The 24,856-nt window shown below is 32.6% G+C and overlaps 1 protein-coding gene across 11 annotated transcripts in view; it reads right to left on the reverse strand.

Annotated features, from left to right (window-relative positions):
• LOC148603485 (tyrosine-protein phosphatase non-receptor type 4-like) overlaps positions 1-24,856 on the reverse strand; it is a 113,922-nt gene that overhangs the window by 16,395 nt on the left and 72,671 nt on the right. For 10 of the 11 annotated variants that reach the window (XM_088551769.1, XM_088551766.1, XM_088551767.1 and 7 more), the window contains one exon: positions 11,564-11,717. In XM_088551769.1, coding sequence (XP_088407895.1) covers positions 11,564-11,717 — 154 coding nt within the window. Of the gene's footprint in view, positions 1-1,251; positions 3,821-11,563; positions 11,718-24,856 lie in introns of those variants that run through there. The other variant, XM_088551768.1, reaches the window with a different exon arrangement.

Here is a 24,856-nt window from a genome sequence, read left to right on the forward strand (position 1 = left end):
AACCCTCCATATTATATGTCAAGCCAACATTCCCCAAGAGGAAGTCATATCAATGCACACTTTACAAATATTATTTAATACTTTGCTGATACAAGTTTAAAGTAAATAATCTTCTACCCCCTACATTCATTAAAAATATTATGCAAATGTAAATAAAGTGTCACATTTTTTCCCTATCATTTTCCTAAGATGAAAAGATTTTTTTTATACCTGCCCAGTCAAAGGTCAAAGAAAATAAATACATTTCTTTTTCATTTATTTGTGTATGAAGTTTGTCAATAGAATGATAGACCTATTAAATTTTTCTGTCTCCAGTTGAAATTCATAATTTACATAACAAAATGGGAAGCTACTGAAAAATTCCGGGAATGTTGAGCTCAGCAATGGGGAACATTTTTATTGCTGCTCTATATACAACTGAGGATGTCTATTATAGATGTATTTTACAACAACATATAAATCTTCACTACACAAAGCATACTTGAAGTTTATGAAGTGGTTTCTCTTTATATTTCAATGTATTTTAGATCATTTTAACTCTACTGACCTAATTTTAAAACAATCAATCCTTGTACACATAGACAGTTGAGTCTAGATTTAGTCAATATCCTGTTACAGCATTATTTTACCCAGAAATGGAAATCATTTATTAAAACTCTTCATTGCAAAACAGCAATTAAACGAAACTTATTTTGTTCTAAAAAAAAAATAGCTGGAATTGAACAAGGCTTGTAATTTCAAGAGAGAAAAAAACAATCATAATATACTCATTACAAAATATCATTTCAATGCTTTCAACTGTATGAAGGAAAAAAGTGTGAAAACATAGTGAGAACAGACTGACTGACAGAGTGCAACCTATAGTCCCATACCACCACCTTGAGCAATGCTGGAAGGGGACTAATAAAAACAATGGAAAGTCAATACTATCAATGTCATACTGGTATAAAATTTATGAAAATGGCTATGTCTTTATAAAATAATCCCTTCTCAATCTTTCCAATACCACATGCAAAAGTAAAAAGAATGGTTTTGGATTGATTGAATAATATCAATATAACAAAAATCATATTCATACAATGCAACAAGCCTATCCCCACTCATCACCTTACACAACTAATATACGGGGGGAAAAAAACACAAAAAACAAAAAACTGCCCAAAAAAGAATTAGGTAGTCAATGACCTACTTTAAGCCCAGCATAAAAAGTAAACAATGTAAGGATTGAGTATTTTAGCTTTATATCCTTACCAGTTCATTTTTTATCTGGACCAGACCAAACACGGTAGCAGATCCTATCTGACACTGACGAAGAACCAGCTCATCACTGCAGATCTTTGTTTGGCCATTGGCACCCACTTTTTCACAACGATCTTTACACTTGATATTTTTGTCATTTTTGTAAGTTCTTTTAACAACTTCATTTTTATACTTGGCAGTTTTAGGACCACCATGGAATTCTTTGGCATTTCTCTCTTTAGTCAGTACACTCATGAGATCAACATGTTGACCTTTCGAAACACTATCTTTATTCTGGACACTCTTAAGATTGACTTGAAGCCCTTTGGACACACAGCCTTGACTGTGGGCACCTTTGAGATCAACTTGAGATCCTTTCACACTACTGTCCTTTTTCCTTGCACTATAGAGATCAACTTGGTTTTTTTTAGCATTGTCTTTAATTTGGGCACTTTTGAGATCATTTTGAAGGAGCCTTTTTGCACCACTATCTTTATTCAGAGAACTTTTGAGATCACTTGTTAACATTCTGGCACCATTGTCTTTGTTTTCAATATCTTTGAGATCCTTCGGAATACCTTTGGAGTTTTTTGTCGGTTTGTCTAACTGATCTACAGATTTTGATTTAGGAACACGGCGATCCTGTGGTGTAGTATTCTCTTGGTCAAATGACCTAAGATTCCCTACCAGTTGAGACCATGATAGTCCTGATTTAGACTTTGGACTAGCACAGATATTTTCACTTTTTGATTCACTACTTCCCCTGGACAAATCTGATAAAGAAGGCACTGATTTTGATATGTTACTAGTGTTGACACTTTTATCAAGCCATTCTTTATGAGTTCCAAGAAGAGAGTATGAAGTCCTAGACTTTGGTGTGTTTTGAACTTTGGCACTCTTTTCTCTGGACAAAGAACTAGTTCTTGTGTACCTTAAGTCAGCACTTCTAGATTCTGTTCTTGACTTAATCCTCTCAATACCAACAGACTGCTTCCTAGTCATTGGTGAAGTTTTCTTTTCTATGTCTACAGTTAAAGTTTTCCCAGTTTCATCTGGTGACAATATAAATGATTTAGTTCTACGACAAAGCTTGTGATAAATTTTCTCAGAATCAGTTATATTTGAACCTCTAGAAATTCTCTCTTCTATAACATCATCCAAAATTGGTAATGACTGAAACAATGCAGTATCGTCTTGAGACTTGGAAGCAGACGTGTCTAGAACAATTGCCTTTATTCTATCCTCCAATTTCTCAGCTGAGTCATCCTCAAGAAATATTGGCATAGACTTGCAAACATCCTTTCGTCTTGAATTTCTTTTGTTCCTTTTAATTCTAGCTATTTCCTTATCAGTTAAAGATTTACTTTCCTTGGACTTGACAATTTTCCCCATTTCATTTTCAGTTTGTTCTTCCTTGTAACAGACATCTTTTGACAGTGAAGGATCATGGGAGTTTGGACAGAATCTGACACCGCTCATCTCATTTTCATCAAGGTTTGACACAGACACACTTCTAATCTCTGACGATAAATCGTTAACTGACAAAGACGAGTCTTTTGACGGACTGTAAACCATAGCACAACTCCGTAATAAATTAATTCTAATCTGAAAATCTCATTTAGCTTGTCACTTTATCTTCCAACAATATCCTTTCCATAACATACATGTTCAAAGGATAGGTAAAATATTAATGTGAAACCGAAGTCCATGTCCTCATAATCTTATTCGATTCAGAAATTCTACTTCTCTATTCCACCTTTAGAGGATAGGTGACAAAATTAATATGAGACTAAAATTCCATGCTCGGCTAACAAAACACATCACCGACCACTGAAATGAGATGAGGTAATCAAAATTCCTCTCACGACAGACATACGCTGGATAATTTGCATTTGTTTAAATACCAAAAAAGTCTCACTCTTTATACCATGTGATTATATTTGCTACCTGTCAGAGTTACACGTTTATTATTCAGCCATGCACCATGCAGAGACATACACATTCCTTTCTCCCTAATGGTATTTAATACTCATTTAATTCACTATGGTCGAAATGACTTTGAAAATAATTTAAGCTGCACATCAATTTTTCCACTAAGCATCAAGACAAAAACAGGTAATGAGACATTCTAAATTACCATTTTTGTAATTCCCATTGCATGAAACATAGAAAGCAATTTTCTCATCTTATGTCCAACATGTGCTCAGATTTCTGAGACTAATTCAAGCATTATCTAACTTCTTAAAAGGCCTAAGTGCAAAACAAGTATTGAAATAACATTCCAGCTCAGCCGACAATATTTATTTAATTCTCAAGTCCCAGATAACGGCAATACATTGATACTACAAAATGGCTGGTATTTTCACCTTGTATCACGTTACAACATATCCTTACAATGATGTAATCCGTCACATATAAAACACTGAACTAAGTAAAAACATTTCCCCTTCAAAACTAAAACCTTACAATCCTATCTTGCCTTTATTACATTCAATTTTTTTTTTGAAGAGAAGAATTTAAATGCCTTAATGCAGCAAGTCAGCTACCCATATAAAACTACATTAGAATATTTTATTCAATACACCATTTTTTTTTCTTTCATTTATTAATCTGAGTAAATATTTGAAGTGTTGATATCAATACTTGTATTTATGAAATAACCGTTTCCTTAGGAGTTTCAAGTATCTCAACCTGCCTTGGGGAAACAAACAAATGAATAAAAGATATTTTGAGCAATTAAGATTAGAAATTAGAGGTCCAGTAACCTTTTAAATCTTTATCTTTCTTTTCATTGATGGATTATGAATCTTAATTTTTTTTTTAAATTGTACAACAAAGCCAGGTCTAAAGTTATAAATTCTTTCTTATTCACACCTTATAAACAATTCTGGTTACCACCTGATATTTGTAAAACCATTTATTTTTTAACTTTATGAATGCAAAAAAGATTATGCTTTATCTGGCAACTGCAGGTATTAAACTTCTTTCAGGTCAATTTTTTTTTTTGGTCCCGCCCACAACAAAAAGTCAATGGGGTCACCTAAAGATAATCCATCCTTATAAAGAGGTCATGGAAGGTCAATTGAGATAAGCTACCTATTTCATTGGAGTTTCTTCACATTATGTGTGGAATTTCGCAGTTTGGTGTTCGAACACCTTAAGAAGAACCAATTAAGGAGGTCACAAGAACTTATCAACCTAACCTAATTCAAAACATAACACAGACATGTGAATTGGGTACAGACCTTGCTTCTTCATAATTGAACAAAAACTAATTGACAACACATAAACCAATGACTTCAAATTTTAGAAATTAACACAAAAATTATAAAGATATTAGTACACACTGAAGGCTGCTTGAAAAATAAAATTACATTTAAGTAAACAATAATTCATAAACCTAACTGTCAGATGATTAAGGTCACCTTGCATCAAAATAATATGTAGGATCAACTTCAAAGCAAACCTTCTTACAAGTAACACATGAAATATGTCCTCCCAGGAACAGTTGCGAATGTTATGAAATAAGCTGACATTTCTTTTTCTCAGTCCAAAGTGCACATTGGACTTTTGTTACGCAGCACATTTCAGGAATGCAATAAATATATATTTTCCATACACAGACTAAAACAATCTACTTTGTCAAAATATTTTAGCACAACAATTTATTCCTGGAGCTGAAAAAAAAAAAACACAAATGACAACTTCGACCCACAACTATTTATATAATGTTGTTACCAACTACGGCCTACAACATCTGCCCGCTGCCACCATCAGTTCTATATGGTTAGGCTAAAACCATGTTCACAGACCCTCAAGCATCTGAAGTATTGTAAATATCTTGTCAAAAATGAATGTAATGAAAATCATTCAACACATCCCTGGAGGATTAACAATTTATTATTCCAAAGGTTCCTGCCAGCTGCATTCCTCATTGACAAATAATGCTGAAATTCCATTCAAATCCCTCAAGGAGAAGCTAAAACACCTAAGTTTAATAAGTCACATTCCAAATGGTAAAGTACACATGTTCCTCATTCTTCATGGAGATAGATTTGTTGTGGTCTACCAATACTACACATGACTAACGGTTTCATGGAGATCTCAGCATATTGGACAAGTCTATCAATACACTTTTTTTGTCTTAGTATCACTCACTAATCCACGATTTAGTACTATGGAGTGAATAGAGGTCATATTCTATTGTTCAGTATCTGAGTTTCACTTACAAGACTTCTCCTCACTAATGTACTAATGACTCAGTTGTAGGATAAAAACATTTCTCATACTAAACCATACTTCATTATGTTGGAGAGCCTCACATGATTTTCATGAAGGAATGAACAATTCAAGTAATTGAAGACCCTTTCCTGAACCAATACACATTTTCTGCGGTTGGAGATTCACACATTAAGATTGACATTATGTGATGAAAAAAGACAAATCAGAGTCAGCTCACAATTAAATTACCATACACAACAAAATGACAGTATTTATTACTCTGTGACTACAAAATAAATGGAATATCTTTCAATAAAAAAAAAAAATCAGAAAGATTAAATGGCTCTTGGCTCCTAATGTAATGGTATTTTCTTGTGAGTCCTGCAACTATCTAAGTTAGTCATTTGCTTACAAAGTTGTTGCCAGAATCGATCAACAAGTTTTTATTTCCACAATTAAATTTACAGACTCTGTGATCAGTTGAAAAACAGTACTTTATGCCAATCTTCAACAGAGAATATCAAGCCTGTTTTTGATACACATATAATCTGCCCAGGTTTTTTTTACAGGAGGTGGAGATTTTCTATTCTTTTCCAGAAATTAAAATTTAAGAAAATCAATACTGAAATATAAAAAAGTATTGTAGTACAATAATTCATGTTTCACTCATTTCTTTGCTTCATTTCAATAAAGATAAACGATAAATTGGGTTATACAAAACTTTTGCAACTTAGGCATTATTAAATTTTCTAAATTCAAAAGACCCACATTTGTATACATTTTCATAAAGTACATTTTCAGACAAATACCACAACTTACAATAGAAAACAAAAGCACTGACATAAAAATTTTTCATTAAAATCACTTTTATGGCAAATTGATATTTAAACATGACAAAGCCAATAAATGGATGCGCAACAACACAATCTCTCATGCTACATTAGACCCGACATTGAAGAATACCTGTCATACTCACATTGACAGAAAATTGTAACCAATCTATTTCCTTAAAATTGTAAATAATCACACTCCTCTGAATTTCATTGATATAAAAATTCATCACAGAAAAAACTTTTCAAGTACACTGATATTTACCGAGGAAACTTGGATTTGACCAAAAAAAATCAAAACACATATGAAAAGTGACATACAAAATAAATCCCTGAACAAATGGAAATATCTTTCCATGGATTAGGAGATTCCTGCACCCACTTTCACCATAAATTGTGCATAAAATTCAAGATGTGCATTGGATGCAAAATAAAACATCACATAAAATACATAAAAATAAAATTTCCATATAATTATATATCCATTTTCAATAAAACTTGGGTTGAGAATTCTAAGAAGTAATGATATCGCTTTCGCTATTCTTATGAAAGCTCAATCTGTGGCAAATTTTATTACCACAGTTCATCAAACCCATTTTTTCATAACTATAAAAGGAAATGGCTCTGCCTTCCATAAAAAAAATATTGACATTTTTCAATGGATCAATTTTTCCGACAAAACGATCAAGCTCTCAGGTCAATCAAATTATCACATAAAAAGTAATGGAGAAGTGGAACCAATCATAGAAAACGGCTAGTATTAGTGCCCAAATCAATGACATGATTTGACAACCAACAATTGGTCATTATGTGCCTTTAATTAAGAGTCCAAAGTATTTCAGAAAAAGTGTTATTTCCTGGTCAGAGACTAAACACAAATTGATCTTCATATAATTATAGGTCAGTTCTTAATTCATGAAAAGGCTGTTCTATAAGGCGTAAGTTTTAAATTGAATAATTGAATTTATTATATCGATAGCAGTGATATACTGAAAGTTCTGCTCATTCGTTAAATCGAGGAATTCTTCAGCACTTGTGATCATATTTTGGTTATCCACTCTTTCCAATTAATTATCCTATTATTGTTATACCACTTTTGGACAAGATACGTTATTTTCCTTAGACTAACTTGGTACAATGACATCGTTACAAAAGCTTAGCTGTAATAGGGTTTGTAAGTCTTGTTCTAGTTTCAGTTTTCGTTCGGGAAATTCCGGTGTAAAACGTATTGAAATCTGAAGACCGATCTGCATTTATTGTGTACTTTCGGGAAATTCCCAAAATTGCTTCACAGTGCAAAATCTTCCATTTTATGCTTTTCTTAACATTTTTATCCCTTGGAAATAGGTATTTGTCATTTTTAATCAGTATTTTTACCCAAAATAGATACTTTGCTTTTAATGTTGAACTCAATGCTATGATAATGACAAATCTCCATACATTTGAATAGTAGACTATGACCCATTCTTACGAAACCACGGAGTCACGTGACGAGACTTACATACCCTATTCGGTAACAGTGTCTTTATAAGGTTGTATGACACAATATTTATTAAAAAATATTATAAACCATTTAAGAAGCATGCTCAACAGGTAAGCTCCAGCTCGTCCTGCATTACAAAACAAATAATGTTGAATGGAGAGACATAAAGCAACATGCCCCTTAGACAAAAGATCAACTCTCTTTTATTCAAAGTGCATAAAAAAATAATATTTGTTTACGTTGCTGCCTAAATGGGGAGACGCTTGATATAAAACAGTATTACTACAACAATAACAATAAAGACTAGACCACATAAAAATCCACTACCACCCAATTGAATGGGTTTGTCTAACTACAAGTAAGACAACAATGCAGTTATTTCCTTTTGACATAAGATAATGTCATATTAATGTCATTGATGAAACATTATTCTTTTTGTACAGCCTACTCAATCCCTGCAAACAAGTTCATGTTTATACAGTATCATTCATAATGATTCTGTATTTAAGGACAGTAAGGAATATTTGAAGAATTTCGGTTAGGATTGTTCATGTATTGATCGGCTTAATATTGTTTGGATTTCATTTTTCTAGTCTTATTTTGATTTGCATATGACATTTATATTTTTTCATAGTTTTGCTGTGGCAAACTCAAAATGAAATGAAGGCAGAGTGTCTAACCAAGTAGCTACAGGTATTAATTCCAAACATGTAAATGTCAGATTACACAAAATTTCACAGCAATCAGAAATGATGTTTGGTTAAAAGATGAACTTCAATGTAAGTTTATGACATGAGAGACTGGGACAATCAAAACTTAAGACTGGGACCCATCCAAACTTAAGTTATTGAAACTAAGGTATAGGTCTTATTTTGATTCAAATATCACCTCCACACCATCAAATCTTACACTTTATAAATGTACTGAAACCTCTCAAAATGAGCCATTCAATTAGTTTTACACTTAAAATAAAAAAAGCCATTTATTCTTTTCAATTTCCATATAAAAAAACACAAAAATATTAAACTTTCAGCTCAGAAATTTTAACCCCCCCCCCCCCCCCCCCCGCACCTACATGGCCATTCCTGTAATGAGAAAACCCCCTACCTACATGGCCATTCCTGTAATGAGAAAACCCGCTTCCTACATGACCATTTCTATACTCATCAAATCAAACCTAAAAATACCAAATTTTTCTCACATGTGGGTGAAGCACTAATTATCTCCTTTACTGAATTTTCATATTAAATTAAAGATGACTATTCAATGTAAATTTTAAATAATTCATACCATCATATATCTTCAAATTTCACATTCCTGCATGTTGATCATAATAATTTCAATGCATGATTTCATTTCTTCACATCATTTTACAAGTTGAGTAATAAAGAAAAGACAATTTTAATAACTTTCAAAGAAATATGACATGGAGGTAACATAAGCAATGCTTTTCATAACTTTTATGCTGTTACATAATACATTATCTGTACTTTAAATATATAATTTCAGAATTATGCAATTTTTTAATAGAAGAATTTTTTCAATTAACCTTCATGTAATTTGTAATAATTTGGCTTAAATAGTCCTCATAATAGTGCTGGATTTTATTTAAGTTCCATACTTTTTTTCTGTCAAAATTAGCTCTAAAAATGTTCATTAATATCTTGAAATTGGAGGTCATGAAACTTGGACTAGGAAACCAGTAGACTTTTATTATATCCGAAGTTATGGATCTCTAAAAGGTTAACAAACCTACTAGGTCTATACCCTAAAAATTTTGGATTTAAGTTTGTACAAAATTAAAAGTTGTGAATTGGGCGTCCCAAATTTTATGAACTGCATCTTCACAAAAAAAAAAAAAAACAATAGTCCAAAACCCAAGGCTAGTTAAATTGCATGTGAGCCTCCAAAAATTCTTTACAAAGGTCAGTTTCATCTATATAAGAAGCTCTCCAAAATATGGTCTGGATTTTTGGATCAAAAAGTTTAAAATGAAGACTAAGTTACGGTAATATAATCTAAGAGTGTCAGTTTACATTTCATTTGCAAATGTTAAATTTTAGTGTTTTATTTGAGTGAAAGGTAACATATGCTAGGTCATCCTCCCCTATAATAGTCTTTAAATCATTAAAAGAAGATTTACTACAGGCAGATAAGACACACATACCAATGAGGTTTATAACGTTTTGGTCCGTTTGTCACACTAAATCAGGTAACATTATTATAAATGTAGACCATGATCAAGGTGAGAAGATGTACAGCTACAACGACTTAAAGCAATTACTCAGTGATTAAAGTGTCTAGACTACTTAGTCAATCATTCAATTTACTGGGGTCTCTGAACCAGGATTTCTTACAACAGGGAAAATATTTTTAGGCAAGAATTTTCTTTTTTATGGAGAACAAGGCTTACTGTAAATGAAATTGAAAGACAAAAACAAATAACAATGTAAATGTACTAAATGTAAACTTGAACTTTTAATGTTTTGACTCCTGCTTCACATTTAGCAAAACTTTACTTCCAGTCGAAAATATTCACTTAAATTACAAGAAATTCTAATTCATTGAAGGACATCAGACTTATCTCCCTTACTCCATTAAATCAGGTAAACCTTACTCCTACAACGTAAAAGGTTGGAATTCCGTTCCTCCATACCCTAACCTCTTACTTCCGAGCGCCATATAGCATAACGCTCGTTCCTTGAAATCGGCAGAATTATAGTAAACTATTTTTCCAAACGTTTTATACAGTTTTTCTATCATTAGACGGTAGAAGGTGACTAAACTAAAGAAAAACAATAACCTATCTGATGAGAAAATTCAGCAATCCTGGAAATCCTTTGTAAAAGCAGTTAAAATCAACTTCATATTTGGTTTTTAGCCTTTTGAGAGTGTAATTCCAGTTGATAAAATTACAGAATTAAAAATTTGCGAAATGAGCATATCAAATTAACCAACGAATTGCCTTTACCAACTTTAAGTTCGTTTTGTCAAAAATATATTTTATTCCGTAATTATTAGTGACCTAATTTAAAATTGCTGGTCACTTTGACAACTGTCTTCATTACAAATGTTTTCTAGACATTTAAGAAATATTAAGGATTTTTATCGTTTGATTTCCACTAGGTTAAACTTCTTTTATGTAAATAAAAGACAAAAAGTATTTTAAAACACATGTTTAGCTAATTAACATTTGCGGTGGCTTTCAACATGTCAGATGCTAGAGGTTAGGATGGCACCAAGTCAGAAAATAGCTTGCCAGGCAACCTCTAGCATTGCTGAAGTAAGGTAAACCTGTACAGGTTCTTTGATAGAACTGTCAATACAGCACAAAATACAACACTTTTGTTCAATCAAGCATGAATATCTCCTTCAAATCTTACCTTCACAGTGTTAATCAATGACTGGACTGTTTCCTACATTGCCTACAACTTACCTCTTCCTGTACTGATTAAACAATGACCACTAGAGTGATGTTGACCCATAAAAAGATTATCAGTACACATGTAACTGTAATTCATGCTCAGTCCTCAGTTCTCTTCTTTTCCATCATTCATTTTGAGGACCCCTGTCACAATGGGAGCCTTATTGGATTATCAGTGATGGGACTTCAGCTTGGGTTTCACATAAGCTATAAGGGGTATGAGGTGAATTCATATAAAAGATATGGCTTTACCATACATCATTGCATTTACCAATTTAGTTTCCTTGACATAATATACTTATTATATTTCATAGGGAAAGTAACTTGTCAGAAAATGGTTAAAAGGAGAGATAACTCTGTACTTACCATGTAATCATTGTACGTAGGAAGATCGTTTTCTGTATGGTTGGGGACATCTTTTGGTGCCGACCCATTCTGAGCTGGAAAAATGACTTTCTTTGTGGGTATAGGCTGTGGATATGTATCTTTGGCTGCATTGTGAGAGAGGAATCCACCATCACTGCAAAAAATTTAAACTTTGTTATTGTCAATACAAAACAAAAAAACTTATAAAAATAATAAGTATAATACAGTTGTTTTTAACTTATTAAAAAGGAAAAACATAGTCACTTACCTCCACAAGTTTACTTGTCATACTCACCTCACAGTTTAGGTAATTTCCCAAACGTGGATCCTGTGAATACTTACTTTTATATTCAGTGCCTAAGCTATTAACTGTATGTTTGTCTGAAGATATATAACTCTTTTAGGAGTTAGATACATAAGTGTTGAAATAACAGAGCTAATCAAATGATTACCATTCAATTTGTGATTATAATTTGCAGTGATCAATTTGATTGATTCCTTACCCCTAAAACAGTATTTATTATAAGATATAAAGGTACAGTGTAGAAAGTTTAAAAAATTATAAATGAGATGCCTACAAACCTTCAAATGTAAATACACTGAAACACATGCATGTCTAAGTTTGCATTAATCAAAAAGAATTCATAATTCTAGTTTAACTAAAATTAATTCGGTTGTATAAATGTACATTTTGCAACTCTTGATTTACATCTGATAGTTTTGCATTCAAATTAGTGGTACATTGTATTGATTTTTATTTACATTTTTTGGCTTAAGTTAAAGCTTGTATAAATAAAAAAGCTGCCAATGTAAACACTGAAGTTCATTAAAGTCTAGAAGACCTATCACCCTGGGGCTTCCACTTGAATTAGACCTCAGATCTGCCATTGGTGTCAAACATGCAAACTTTGTCAAAGAAATCAATAGGTAAAGAAGGACATATTGCAGCAGAAATTCAGTTCCCTTGATTAATTGATATTATCCTTAATTAGCCAATGACAACCATGTAAAGGTATTCAACAGACAAGAGCAGTACTCAAGACCTTCCAGGAAATATTCTTAATACTATGACCTTTGCCCTCCTCATAAACACTGTACTTGAAAAACAAGATCTGTTAATTTGAGGAAATGGATTACAATCAAGAGCTGCACTTTAAGTGCATGATACGCCCATTGCCCTTATGCTTTTAATGAATTTATAAGATCAACTAGAAATACTGTGAATGCCCTACCCCCAAAAATAAAGTAAATAAAAAATGTACAAAATATTTGGCACTATCAAGGCTACCTAAAGTTTGTTGTCTTGATTTTTCACCTATACATTTCTATCTTGTTTAAAACACACCTTTCTGACAAGGTTACCAAGTACCTTTTATATTTATTAGTCGATCATCATAACAAACGGTCTGTTTTAAACAATTTTTCAAGGAATAAAATTTCCTTGGCAGTTTCTGGCTTTTTTTAAAGTGTAAAACTTCATAACACAGAAATGTAAAATTTGACATTTATACAAATCGGAAGGGAGCATACTTCAATAGATATGAAAAATTCACCAAAGTTTCATTTAAGTTAGTGAAAGTGTTTTTGAGCAATTGTGTGAAAACTTGAAAATCTCCCTTATTTTAAGTATAAAAATTCATAACACGGAAACGAAAAATCTGAAATTTATAAAAATCGAAAGGGAGCTTATGTCAATAGATATGAACAATTCACCAAAGTTTCATTAAAGTTGTTGAAAGCATTTTTGAGTTATTGTCTGAAGTGCTGACAGACGGACAATGGTACACCATAATACATCTCATCTTTGACGGGCGTATAATAACCATAAAAAGCATTATGTGACTACAGATGGACAGACTAAAATCAAACTTATAGTAAATCAGGCCCATACTTAGTGTGTGCAAGACATGGAAGTACATTGTCAGTAAACGGAAGTACATTGTCAGTAAACACCGTCTACTTATCATTACATTTAGCCAGAATACATTGTACCAGTAGTAAGGTCTCCTCTTAATTGTGCATGTGTGTGTCTTTCATATGAAATAGCTGGGGTTTGCAGGTGCAAAAAAGGTAGACAGCCCCACCCTGATATGTTTAGTATGAATACTCAAACCAATACTTTAATTATAAGAAAGGGTTTGAGGGGTGGGGGGAGGTGAAAAGGTAGATATCCCCACCCTGATGTTTTTTTTAATAAATACTCAAACCAATACTTTAGTTATAAATTGGAGTTCTCACCTGTCATCATGTTTTCTCTCACACTTGAAGTATCCAAACAGTTTTATAATAGGAAAACATGGCAAAGAGAATAGCTCTGTAATATAGCTAGCCATCAGACACAACAATTCATCAGTAAAAATCCACAGAGAAAAAATTATCACATCTTTATATATATATATATTTATATCCTGTCGACCACACTATCTATAGTGTTACATCATAACAAGTTCCTATTTTTCCAAAACTTGAGTGATTTCAAAGATAATAAACAAAAGTGTCCATATCCTGTAAAATTGACTATTACCAAGAAAGACAGGCTTTAGAGTCAACCAAAACTTTCTCAAAATTAGTCAATCTCAATGGCAATGTAAAATGTTCTTAATACATATAAATTAACAATATGCTCATTGACCACCACAAAATCTCAGTGGCTATTATAATTTGTTCTTTAGATATCACCTAACAATAAGCTTATTGACCAACACAGTATCAGTTTCAACATTAACTCAGTCTAAGCTCACTGCCTCCCCGTAGGTAGAAAATCTATGCTTTTTAGATCTTTAATCCTTTGCTTCACTACTTCACTAAACTCCAGTAGGTTTACAAATATTCGGCAGGAAGAAATTCAATGCTTAGCAAATAGTACTTAGGTACCTTTATTTCAATTAGAACAACAGCATTAAACAGATATTTTAAGTTCACTCCAACTGCAGGAAATAATTATTTATCCTTATACATCCATATCTCAGTACCAATGTGAAACACATGATTCCCAATACACAACTCTTCCTCTAACAATCAGCTAGGATCCCCAATACACAACTTTTTTCTAACAATCTGCATTCATTAACACAGTACTTTTTCAATCATTTATCCATCAAATATATCTAACAAGCCAGCATCCTTGATAATCTACATGAAAGTCTTACGTAAACTTTTTATTTGAGATAAAAGGAAGGCAGCAGGAGCTCCCCTGTCTTAACTTAAACATCAAATTTTCTCAAATTGATCCACTGCCAATTTCTCCCTTAACTGAAAATTCTGCTTCAATTCTACACGATATGGTGAATTGTAATAACAAAGTTGTCTGTGTTCTGTAATTTCACAATCAAGTCTTAGCTGGTAGCTCAAATGATATTTTGCCTGCAATCCTACCGATTTCCAATTTAATAATTATATTTTCCTTTGGCTTTTCAAAATACTGATAATAGTGTCTCCAGAGTTTTCCAGCACTGGAAAACCAAAGACAAACACAGGAAAATCTCAATGTACACCTGTGATTTTATAAACCTTCAGGTCTATGCAATTTACATCATGAATGACTAATCTTTCCAACCATCAAAACACATTTCAATTAGGACTAATATATAACTAAATCTAACTGATGCCAGTAAAGAGCCTCTGGTAAGAACTCATTCTATGACATGTGAATTATACAATTAGCAAAGCATCCTTCAAGTTCATTATCCTTAGTGCCTATACATAAACACTTCTTCAATTCAAGATGGAAAAAAGTCAACTTCACAATAAAAAACCACAGAGAGAAAGTCAAGAAAGATCTAAGCACTTAAAGTAAAAAGATGATAATTAGCAGAGTTTATCACAGGGTTTTAGTATGCCCTATGTTTAACACAAATTAATGTCAATTTAAAGTTAATCACAATGTTTTAATCCTTCTTCTAAAAGCTCTTATGCCACCTTAATAAAAATGTGTTGAAGTTTATCACAGAAGTTTTCCAGCATAAATTATTTTTTGCACTTTAAAAACGTAAGTAGAAGACCATCTGAACCAATCCTTGGAAAAATTTTATAAAATAATATTGCAGTTAATCACATCAGCTGCCTACATTAAACAAGATTTACATTGTTGCTGCCAAGTCTCTCCCTCAAACAAATTCAATATTTTAGATCTTAAACTGCACATCTGAAGAATGACTATGAAAATCAATGTGTCTAACACTGACTCACTGCTACCACATCTGTCATTCAACAGTTTAACCAATATTTTGTCCCAATCACACAGAAAACTTCACTCCATTATCCCTTATTACTGCTAAGAAATTCTGAGCAACAGTTACTCCAATATTAGTTCCATTCACGTGAAAAATGACTGTACTTTTCCTCAATGGAAAAGATAAATCAACAGCTACTGTGTCATTTGTACCAATACCTGTCAAATGTAGGAATTCCAAGCAACGGGTTTTCCAATAATAGTTAATTTAACCATAAAAATGGTCTCACAGTGCTTTTTCGCAAAGCAAAGATTAGAAAGAAACCACTGTGTTACATGCTTCAATTTTTGTCTCTCTCTGTAATTTTATACAATATTGGTTCCATTAACATGCCCAACATGGCTTTTGTCCTGAACACAGAAGATAAATCAGCCCCTGCTGAGTTTCATGTGCCAATATATGACAGTTGTAGGAATCTAAGCAACAATTTTACCAAAATTAGTTTAATTTACAAGAAAAATGACAGCACTTTTCCTGAACGACAATTACGAATCTATCACTATTTCGTTTCCAATACTTGTCAACCAAACAGGAACTTAAAGAAATAGTTTTATTAAAAATGACTCAATTAACACCAAAATTGACAGATTTTTTTCTCCACAACATGCGAAAAATTAGAGATGTTATTTTGAACAAGTATACAGACTTGATCAGAAAAAAAATGCCAGACACGCCTCAAAACTATTCCTTTCTATAGAGATATGTTTTATCTGTTGTACATAAAATGACTGATCACCAAGGCAAACGATCAACGAGAGACAAAATCCCCAAACCCCTCAACTCAATCTATCTTCAAACTTATCTTGTAAATAAATTCCACAGAACCAAATATAAATGAGATATGATTTTTTTGCACCTCAGTTCTCAGTTTCCTGATAATAGTTCATATTAACAACATCGATCAAGAAGATGACACACAATTTGTACTCAATTAGCTCACTTAACACATTATTCCAATTAAAATCAGAATTTCTGCATAAGCACTTTGCTGTCCCAGTTCTACTCAATCATATTGTCTAAATCCGAACTAAGAGTACTTCTCTGTGCTCTGTTGATTAGCTAACTCAACAGGTCATTAGATGTACCAGGTACTGATAATCTTGTTATCCAACTACCTGCAAGGCATTGTCAGATCATAATCTTTGGATACACAAATTACAGACTTCTTGGGCAAGTTCTATTTAGGATTTCTTAATCAATGCTTTGACTAGAAAATTCAAAAGTTATAGTAAACTAGATGACATAAATGTATTCTAACACAGAGCCAATTCTAGTTCACTGAAAACAGCTTAGCTCTGACCAATTCAGAAACAAGTTTGAAATGAATCAACTTGCTCTTAGTAGGAAAAATGCCCCAATGTAGCAGCAAGATCCATAACGATATGTATCATAACTATATAACTTATATTGTGCTGTCAAGATCCACTCCTACTTGATGATGAAGTCTGCATTACAAAAACACATTATCAAATAAGTTGTCAAAGTCACCTATGGCATTAGCAATATAATACTCTAGCTATCATCTAAATTTGCATATTCAGAATCAGCAGTTACATTAGCAGACAATTTTCTTAATGTCACAGAGTCATTTGTAAGACTCAGTTCTTTACTTTTTTCTATTGTTCAATGTATTGAAAGAATGACTGTTACAGAGATATTTTCAAAGACTATTCGATTTTCAATGAAATAAGAAACTGTTTGTATACTTCAACCAGCTTATTTCTTTAAGGTAAAAAAAATATATACATATCAAAATTTTCTTGAAAATTTCAAAAAAATGTTTTTTTTAGTTCAGACATGGTGCTATGTCATCATCTTCCAAAATTAGTAGGAGTGGTATTTTTGTATTGCAATGCCACCCCTAATTTAACCACAAGCATGACAGATGGACAGACAGTAATGGTTAAAGGAGTAAGTAAAGCAAAACATTGAAACAAAGACAAATCTATAGAATCCGAACTTAGTTTGGAGTCAATACTGTAAATGTTTTAATTTTCGTGGTGTACTAATTTTCGCTATTTTCCCAATGGACAGAAATCTGCTAAAAATTTTATCTATGAAATTGATTTGAACTTTTATAATGCTGATCATTTTTAAACTGCTGAAAATTGTACCCACAAAATGGATTTGATCATTTTATAACGCTACTCATTTTAAAAAACAGTGAAAGTAGATATCTGTGAATATGTTCACTTGACAGAATCTGTGAAAATGAATACTTTTACAGTATATATATCCTAACCCAGATTGTTACAAAGATAAGATCTAACAGCTAAAACAATTATAGTCCTTGACAGCATGGAAAGCCTATTAGCCTAAATTGACATGCCATTTGACACTACTCAGAACATTTCATCCCTGACCATTATCTTCTTAATTGAATATCTGATAACCAATGATCAATAAATAGGTTTAGTTACTGGTTATGGGAGAAATATCCATTTCCTGGAGTCAATCAACTGGCTTTACTCTACAACCAGCAGCAATCAAGTTGTGTACTTAGGATTTGTTGATGATCATTAGTGGACATTCTTAGCACCCTGCTCATCCATCACTAATTCAAGTAGAATACAGAAAGAGACATGAGCATACTGAAAGTCCTGAAGTCCTTTTCACAAAATATCATAGCGTGACAGTAGTCGTTAATTATGACTTCATAATACATCAAAATATTGTAACGTCATAACTTACAACAATTATGACGTCATCATACATCAAAATAATGTCATAACTTAAGAATAATTTATACACTCAAGATTTTTGTTTTTTGTACAAAGGACTTATACTCAGTATACTTCCAATCACCTTAGTAGCCCCCAACCACTAAATTCTTTCAAATAATCTCAAATCATGTTTATATTATAGAGATCACAGGTATTAAAAATAAAAAGGAAGCACACATCAATAGACAAAATAATTCAAATGAAGCTTTCAGGGAATTTTAGTTGTTCTGCATACAGTTGATAGCAGATGGACAAAGGTATAATATCTAACGCTACCTCAAAAACCGGGCAACTTCCTCAATTCCTGAAATTTATGGCAGGTGAATCTAGAAAAGCATAGGATGCTTACCCTACCAGTGCACCTGGTCCATGCCCCCAGTTTTTAGTGGAGTCCGAGTTGCTCATTTACTTTTGTTACTTTGTACGTATGATTTTAGTTACTTTATGTTCTTTTTAGTGTTTGTCTGTTTTCCATGTCTGGTCTTTGTCCTGGATTACATTCTTTTGATTTCCACTAGAATCTTGGTTCTCTTGATTGCTTTTAGGAAATGACAGGCATTACATCATTATAAAACATTGAAATGACATGCACTTATTTCTTTCATTGAACAATACCCACCCTCTACCTCGAAAAAAAGAGAGAAAAGTGGGATAAAATATTCATATACATACATTATCCAATGATGATCCTTCATTTACAAATTAATTTGATTTTTGATTTCCGCTGGAATCTTGGTTCCCTTGATTACTCTCTTAGAGATCATTTATTCCTGTTAAAATACATGTATTTTTATATTTTGCATCAAAAACGAAATGAGTTGCTGTACAAAAATAATTCTACTCAATAAATCAACAAACAACCTAATATCATTCTGTTAATGAAGAAACTATATTTCAGGACCATGAGGAACCAATGCTGAACATTGACTATCATCAGAGTGCTGGCTGTAGTCAGGTTCATCAAATAATCCAACATGAAATTATCTATAATGACCATAACTGTAATTTCGTCTGATTATTTGTAGGAGAATCTATTGGCAAATATGACATTATGTGGTCAACAACCTCCGGCAATCAATTGCACGGGAAAAAAAGTAGATAATCCAATGAAAAGATTCCCTCCAAAGAATTTTCATTTCCAAATCAATTGCTTCCTTTTATGATTGCTACAAGATAATGAGAAGATAAAAAGTAAAGACACGACAGTGAAATCAAGGGAAACAATTGTTCAAACAAGGTTTAAATATCAAGTATCAACATTGTCTTAGAACAATGTCAGAAGAATTCTTCAGAGAATAATACAATGAACCTATTGAACAAAAATTTGTTTTGTTTTGATTTTTTAATTCAAAACAAATTTTCCTCAATTGCTACCAACGTCAACAGTCCATGTTAAGCTGTCGGACTGCTATTGATTAAATTTCTTGAACATCTTGGATGTCCCTTCTGTGTATTGAAAGAGAAGAAAGGCAGAAAGATGGATACTCTATCACTTTATAACCTAAACTTTGAAGGTGGGGGTATAATAAATGATTTTGGAGATTTTGGATGATAAATCTCGGAGGAGACAAGGGGAGAGAGGGACAGATATACAGACATATGAGACAATAACAATGCATAAGTCATGTAAGTATTAACAGCTATTCCCTATCAACTTCTAAATATTTATCATTCACCACAGCCAGTGTATAAAATGAACAGACAGAAAGAAGTATAGATTATCATAATCTAATAATTAACACTGGGAATGTCTTAGATACACCAATAAAAACATGAACTTGTACTAGGTATACCCCATTCAATCAGGAAGTTGATATCAGACATCAACCAAAAGTGTTTACAACACATGCCCCATCTAGATGTGAAGTCATATTTGAAATTAATCTCTACAGTAAGAGCCAAGATTTTTGTGACCAAAAAAATATCCAATGGGTATGAGGATAACTACAACAAAACTTGGGAGTACCAAAAGGCAGATAGGCACTGTCATTCCAATATACGTCTGATATATCAAACAGGCACAGAATTAGAAAAAAAGACATAAAAAAGACCCAACAGAAAATTATTCCCTGATATTTTCCTCATGGTGAATTCCTGTTTTTTTTGTTTTTTTTTTTTATGGATTAATATCAAAACCTGATAAGAAGAAAAAAGAAATACTTTAGCCTCTTTTTCAATTTCATTCCAAATAATTCCTCTCATTAATATCCCTTTCTATCTTTTCAATATCAAAGGTGAATGAATGAATATGAAAAACAGGAGACATAAAGACAGCTGAAAAATTATATTCTAAAAATAGAAGCCATTCAATTAACGTCTGGGCTTTCTCTTAAGATAAATACTGAGGAAGATGATATTTAATTAAATGAAGCCATTATCTTTACCAGAGCAGGAAATCAAAACACTTCTGTTACAGCCAGTAAAATAGTTAACTTCCGAGAATTGGTCTTCCCTTGAAAGTAGGACCATTACCTCATGAACTTCTTTGGTAAGACTATTGACTAGGAAATTTTACCTTTCAATCTTACCATTATAGAATAGTAGAAAGCTAAAATCCCCCTGTCAGGTGTCCAATCAACTATCTTAGAATATACATCAGGTAATGGTTATTCAATCAAGGGAAGACCCAGGCAATCCAATGAATTTTACTACTTTATTCACTGTAAAACTGAAGATCATTAGTGTCATCAGTATGCTTTATGTCCTTATGTTCTATCAACAAGCCAATGCTTCTATTCATCTGGTCAGGTTTCTATGTCAGAAAACAAAGTTGTAAAAGGTTTTTCTCTTTTTGTTTAAGTGATTCTTATTAGTGAATACATGTATTTGTAGACTTTTAAATTTGTGAATTTTATTGGATTTTGTCTGAACCACAAACAACCATAAAAATATCCCCCACCTCTGAACTCTTGTAAAACATATCTTGCTGCTAGCCTGGAGATATTTGTCTAAGACAACCTAATTTACTCTTTTCCCCTTAACAGTTAATAGCATTCCTACATTGTACCAATGTACCAATAACCATCAAAACATGATTGAAAATGGACAATTCCAAGCAGACAGCCTACAGATATAAGAAATAATAAACAATACAATGTAAACTCCCTCTTCTTTTCCCAAAACACCAACCAAACAAACAAATCATTCAATAACAGACTTTACAGATCTCCTTACAACAGAATAATAATCTCAGACTAATCTCAAGAGAAACCATACCAGTCTATACAGCTCTGTCTATTTCATTGATGAAGATGAGTCACTCCTTATACCAGCTATAATATTCAATCTCCTTACTACAATACTTTGTATGGATTAAATATTCATTCACTTGTTTCAATTTCAGGCAAAAAAGGGAATGAACAGTCATACATTGGTACTATAGTATAAAGACAAGTTTTGCTGAAAAATGCCTCAGATCAGCAACCGTCATTTCTACATTTTTTGTCTGAACATAAATTCCTGATAGTATGCACATCTCAATGCTTTATTTACATATTACAAAGTTTCATAACCATCCTGCAAGCTGCTTAGAAAATAGTTAAGACAATTGGACACAGACACAGACATGGCGAAACATATATTAAACTCAAAAACTTCATTTGCAGCGGTATAATAAGGACAGCTGCCCCTAATTCATCAGCTGACATAACTAGAATTGAGAGTGACTACACAAAGAGAGACTTAACATGTACTAGTCCTTCAGTAAGATTACCTACCTTTGAAAACAACCTCAAATTATTAGCTACATGCAAATCAATATACAAGTCCCTTCTTCATATAGTCTTGATGGGTTTAATGAGAGGAACAAGAAGACAGATGAAGTCCATGATGATGGGAAGACAGATGAAGTCCATGATGATGGGAAGACAGATGGAGTCCATGATGATGGGAAGACAGATGGAAACCGTGCTGATGGGAAGACAGATGGAGTCCATGATGATGGGAAGACAGATGGAAACCGTGATGATGGGAAGACAGATGGAGTCCATGATGATGGGAAGACAGATGGAAACCGTGATGATGGGAAGACAGATGAAGTCCGTGATGATGGGAAGACAGATGGAGTCCATGATGATGGGAAGACAGATGGAAACCGTGATGATGGGAAGACAGATGGAAACCGTGATGATGGGAAGACAGATGGAGATTATGATGATGGGAAGACAGATGGAGATTATGATGATGGGAAGACAGATGGAGTCCATGATGATGGGAAGACAGATGGAAACCGTGATGATGGGAAGACACATGGAGATTATGATGATGCCTGTAGTATCAATACTATCTTGAGAGGATATAAACCATTGCTACAACAACGACTAAAAGTTTTAGTTGAGACCAAACCAATGTATTCCTATCTACTGGTATACTATATTTTTTTGTTTTTTACTTTTGTTTATATGCTTTCAGGCAACTACATATTTTGGTTAACTCTGCTATGATTTAATCTTTCGATTCAATTTCACAATAGCCTGAAACCAATACACAAAATATTGGTATGATTTGTTTTGCAGTATTCTATCACTGTATTACTGGTAAGAATGATTACTTTGCCTTATGCACATAACAGAATCATTTAATTCATATCTAACAATGGTGAAGCACAAATAAAATGGAAAGTCCCTTCAAGCCAGTTTCAATGCATTTAAATGGCCAACTCCTACAGCCCAAACTTTTTCGTCTGAGACAGGTTTTACTGCAAAGTCATAAACTTGTCTAATGCAAACCGTGAATAAATAGGAAATCTGTTAAAACCAATCATCTTTCAAGTTCCTGAATGTCAATTTCAATTCATTCTTAAACTGTATAAACCACACACTTTTTTAAACAAACAGATTCATACAGTCCAATAAATGTTTGGCTTAGACAGATTTTACTGTACAATATCTACCCCCCATAGTAAACAGATGTTACATCATATCATCATCAACATTCATAGAATTGGTATGGCACATTTATATATGATTGTTGATTACCTGTAGAGAGAATATGTCAGGCATACGTCCTACAACAAATACATGCAATAGCTGAAGGCAGAAGAGTGTTCTATCATACATGTATGACGTAGGATTGAATTGAATGTGATCTGACCATGACTTCACCTGTTTCATTAATCATGAAATCCACAATTCTCCCTTTTTCAGGTTTGGTTTGTTTATTTGAATCCATACTAACTCTATCAAAAATTTGCAACTAGAGAAAATTTGTCAAGATTGTGAAATAATCGTGTAACAATACAAGTACATATTAAAAAAAAATGTATAGACTAAAAACAGCTAAATCCACACACCTGGAAAAATAGTTTCAATTTTCTACCAATTTTACATGTTACAAAAATACACAACAAATTATGAAATCCCAGTTTTATGCCTGTGTGAGTTATTAAAAAAGTCATAAGAACTAATTAAGTTCCTGGACATTGATTTCCAATTTGTGCCAACTCTCTACTTGTTACTCAAAATAACAAGACCTCACAGGTTGTGGGGTAAGGGAAGTAACTCTATCAGTCTTGATCAAATTTATTGCAATATAGTATATATTCTTCCAACAGTGAACTAATATGAAGTTGACAAAAGCATTTCAATACACCAATCTTACACCAATCATTTTCACATTAGTCAAATGTATAATGTAAGTTAAATAAACCTTAGATTAGTTTTGAGACATTGGTAACATCAACACTTGGTTTTTAATCCAGAAACTAGGTGGGTCTAGTCTATCACAGCAATCTATTTTACAGGTCTATTTGAAACAATGAATGAAGTATGAGGTGTTTCCCACCGTTCTAAGCTTGTGTATCTAAATAAACATAAAATTCTCACACTTCTTATACGACACAAAAATACAACATTACATACTGAATGATTGTTTTCCTAACAAAACCAAAGCTGAATTTCTAAAGACAGTATTCATAACTGAGCATTAATTGAATTTTTTTCACAACCATATTACAATCAAGAGTAAACAAAGTCTGAATACCAAAAAAAATCTATAGAATGGAATAATGTTTAATTAGTTCTGTGAACACAACCTCTTAACTTAATACTCTTTCATAGTATTCAATTATTCTATGACAGAAACATCTGAAATCTAATTACTCTGTACTTTCTAAGCAAATCAGACATACATGCTAGTTAAAGTGTGGAATGTTTCTCAAGTACATTGAGTATTTTGAAATTGATGCAAATTCATAGTTTTCCTTCTTAAGCAATTTCTTTACAGAAACAATTGTACACCCACTAGTGCCACTTGAGTGATGGTCTGTCAATATTATGTAACATGAAGGCATCCTACATTACATCATCAGAAGTTTTAATGCTTCAAGCACTCACAGGCAG

The sequence above is a fragment of the Perna viridis genome, chromosome 11 (genome assembly GCF_037379345.1).
Source record: "Perna viridis isolate PV_CMFRI_1.1 ecotype Kerala chromosome 11, ASM3737934v1, whole genome shotgun sequence".
NCBI lineage: Eukaryota > Metazoa > Mollusca > Bivalvia > Mytilida > Mytilidae > Perna > Perna viridis.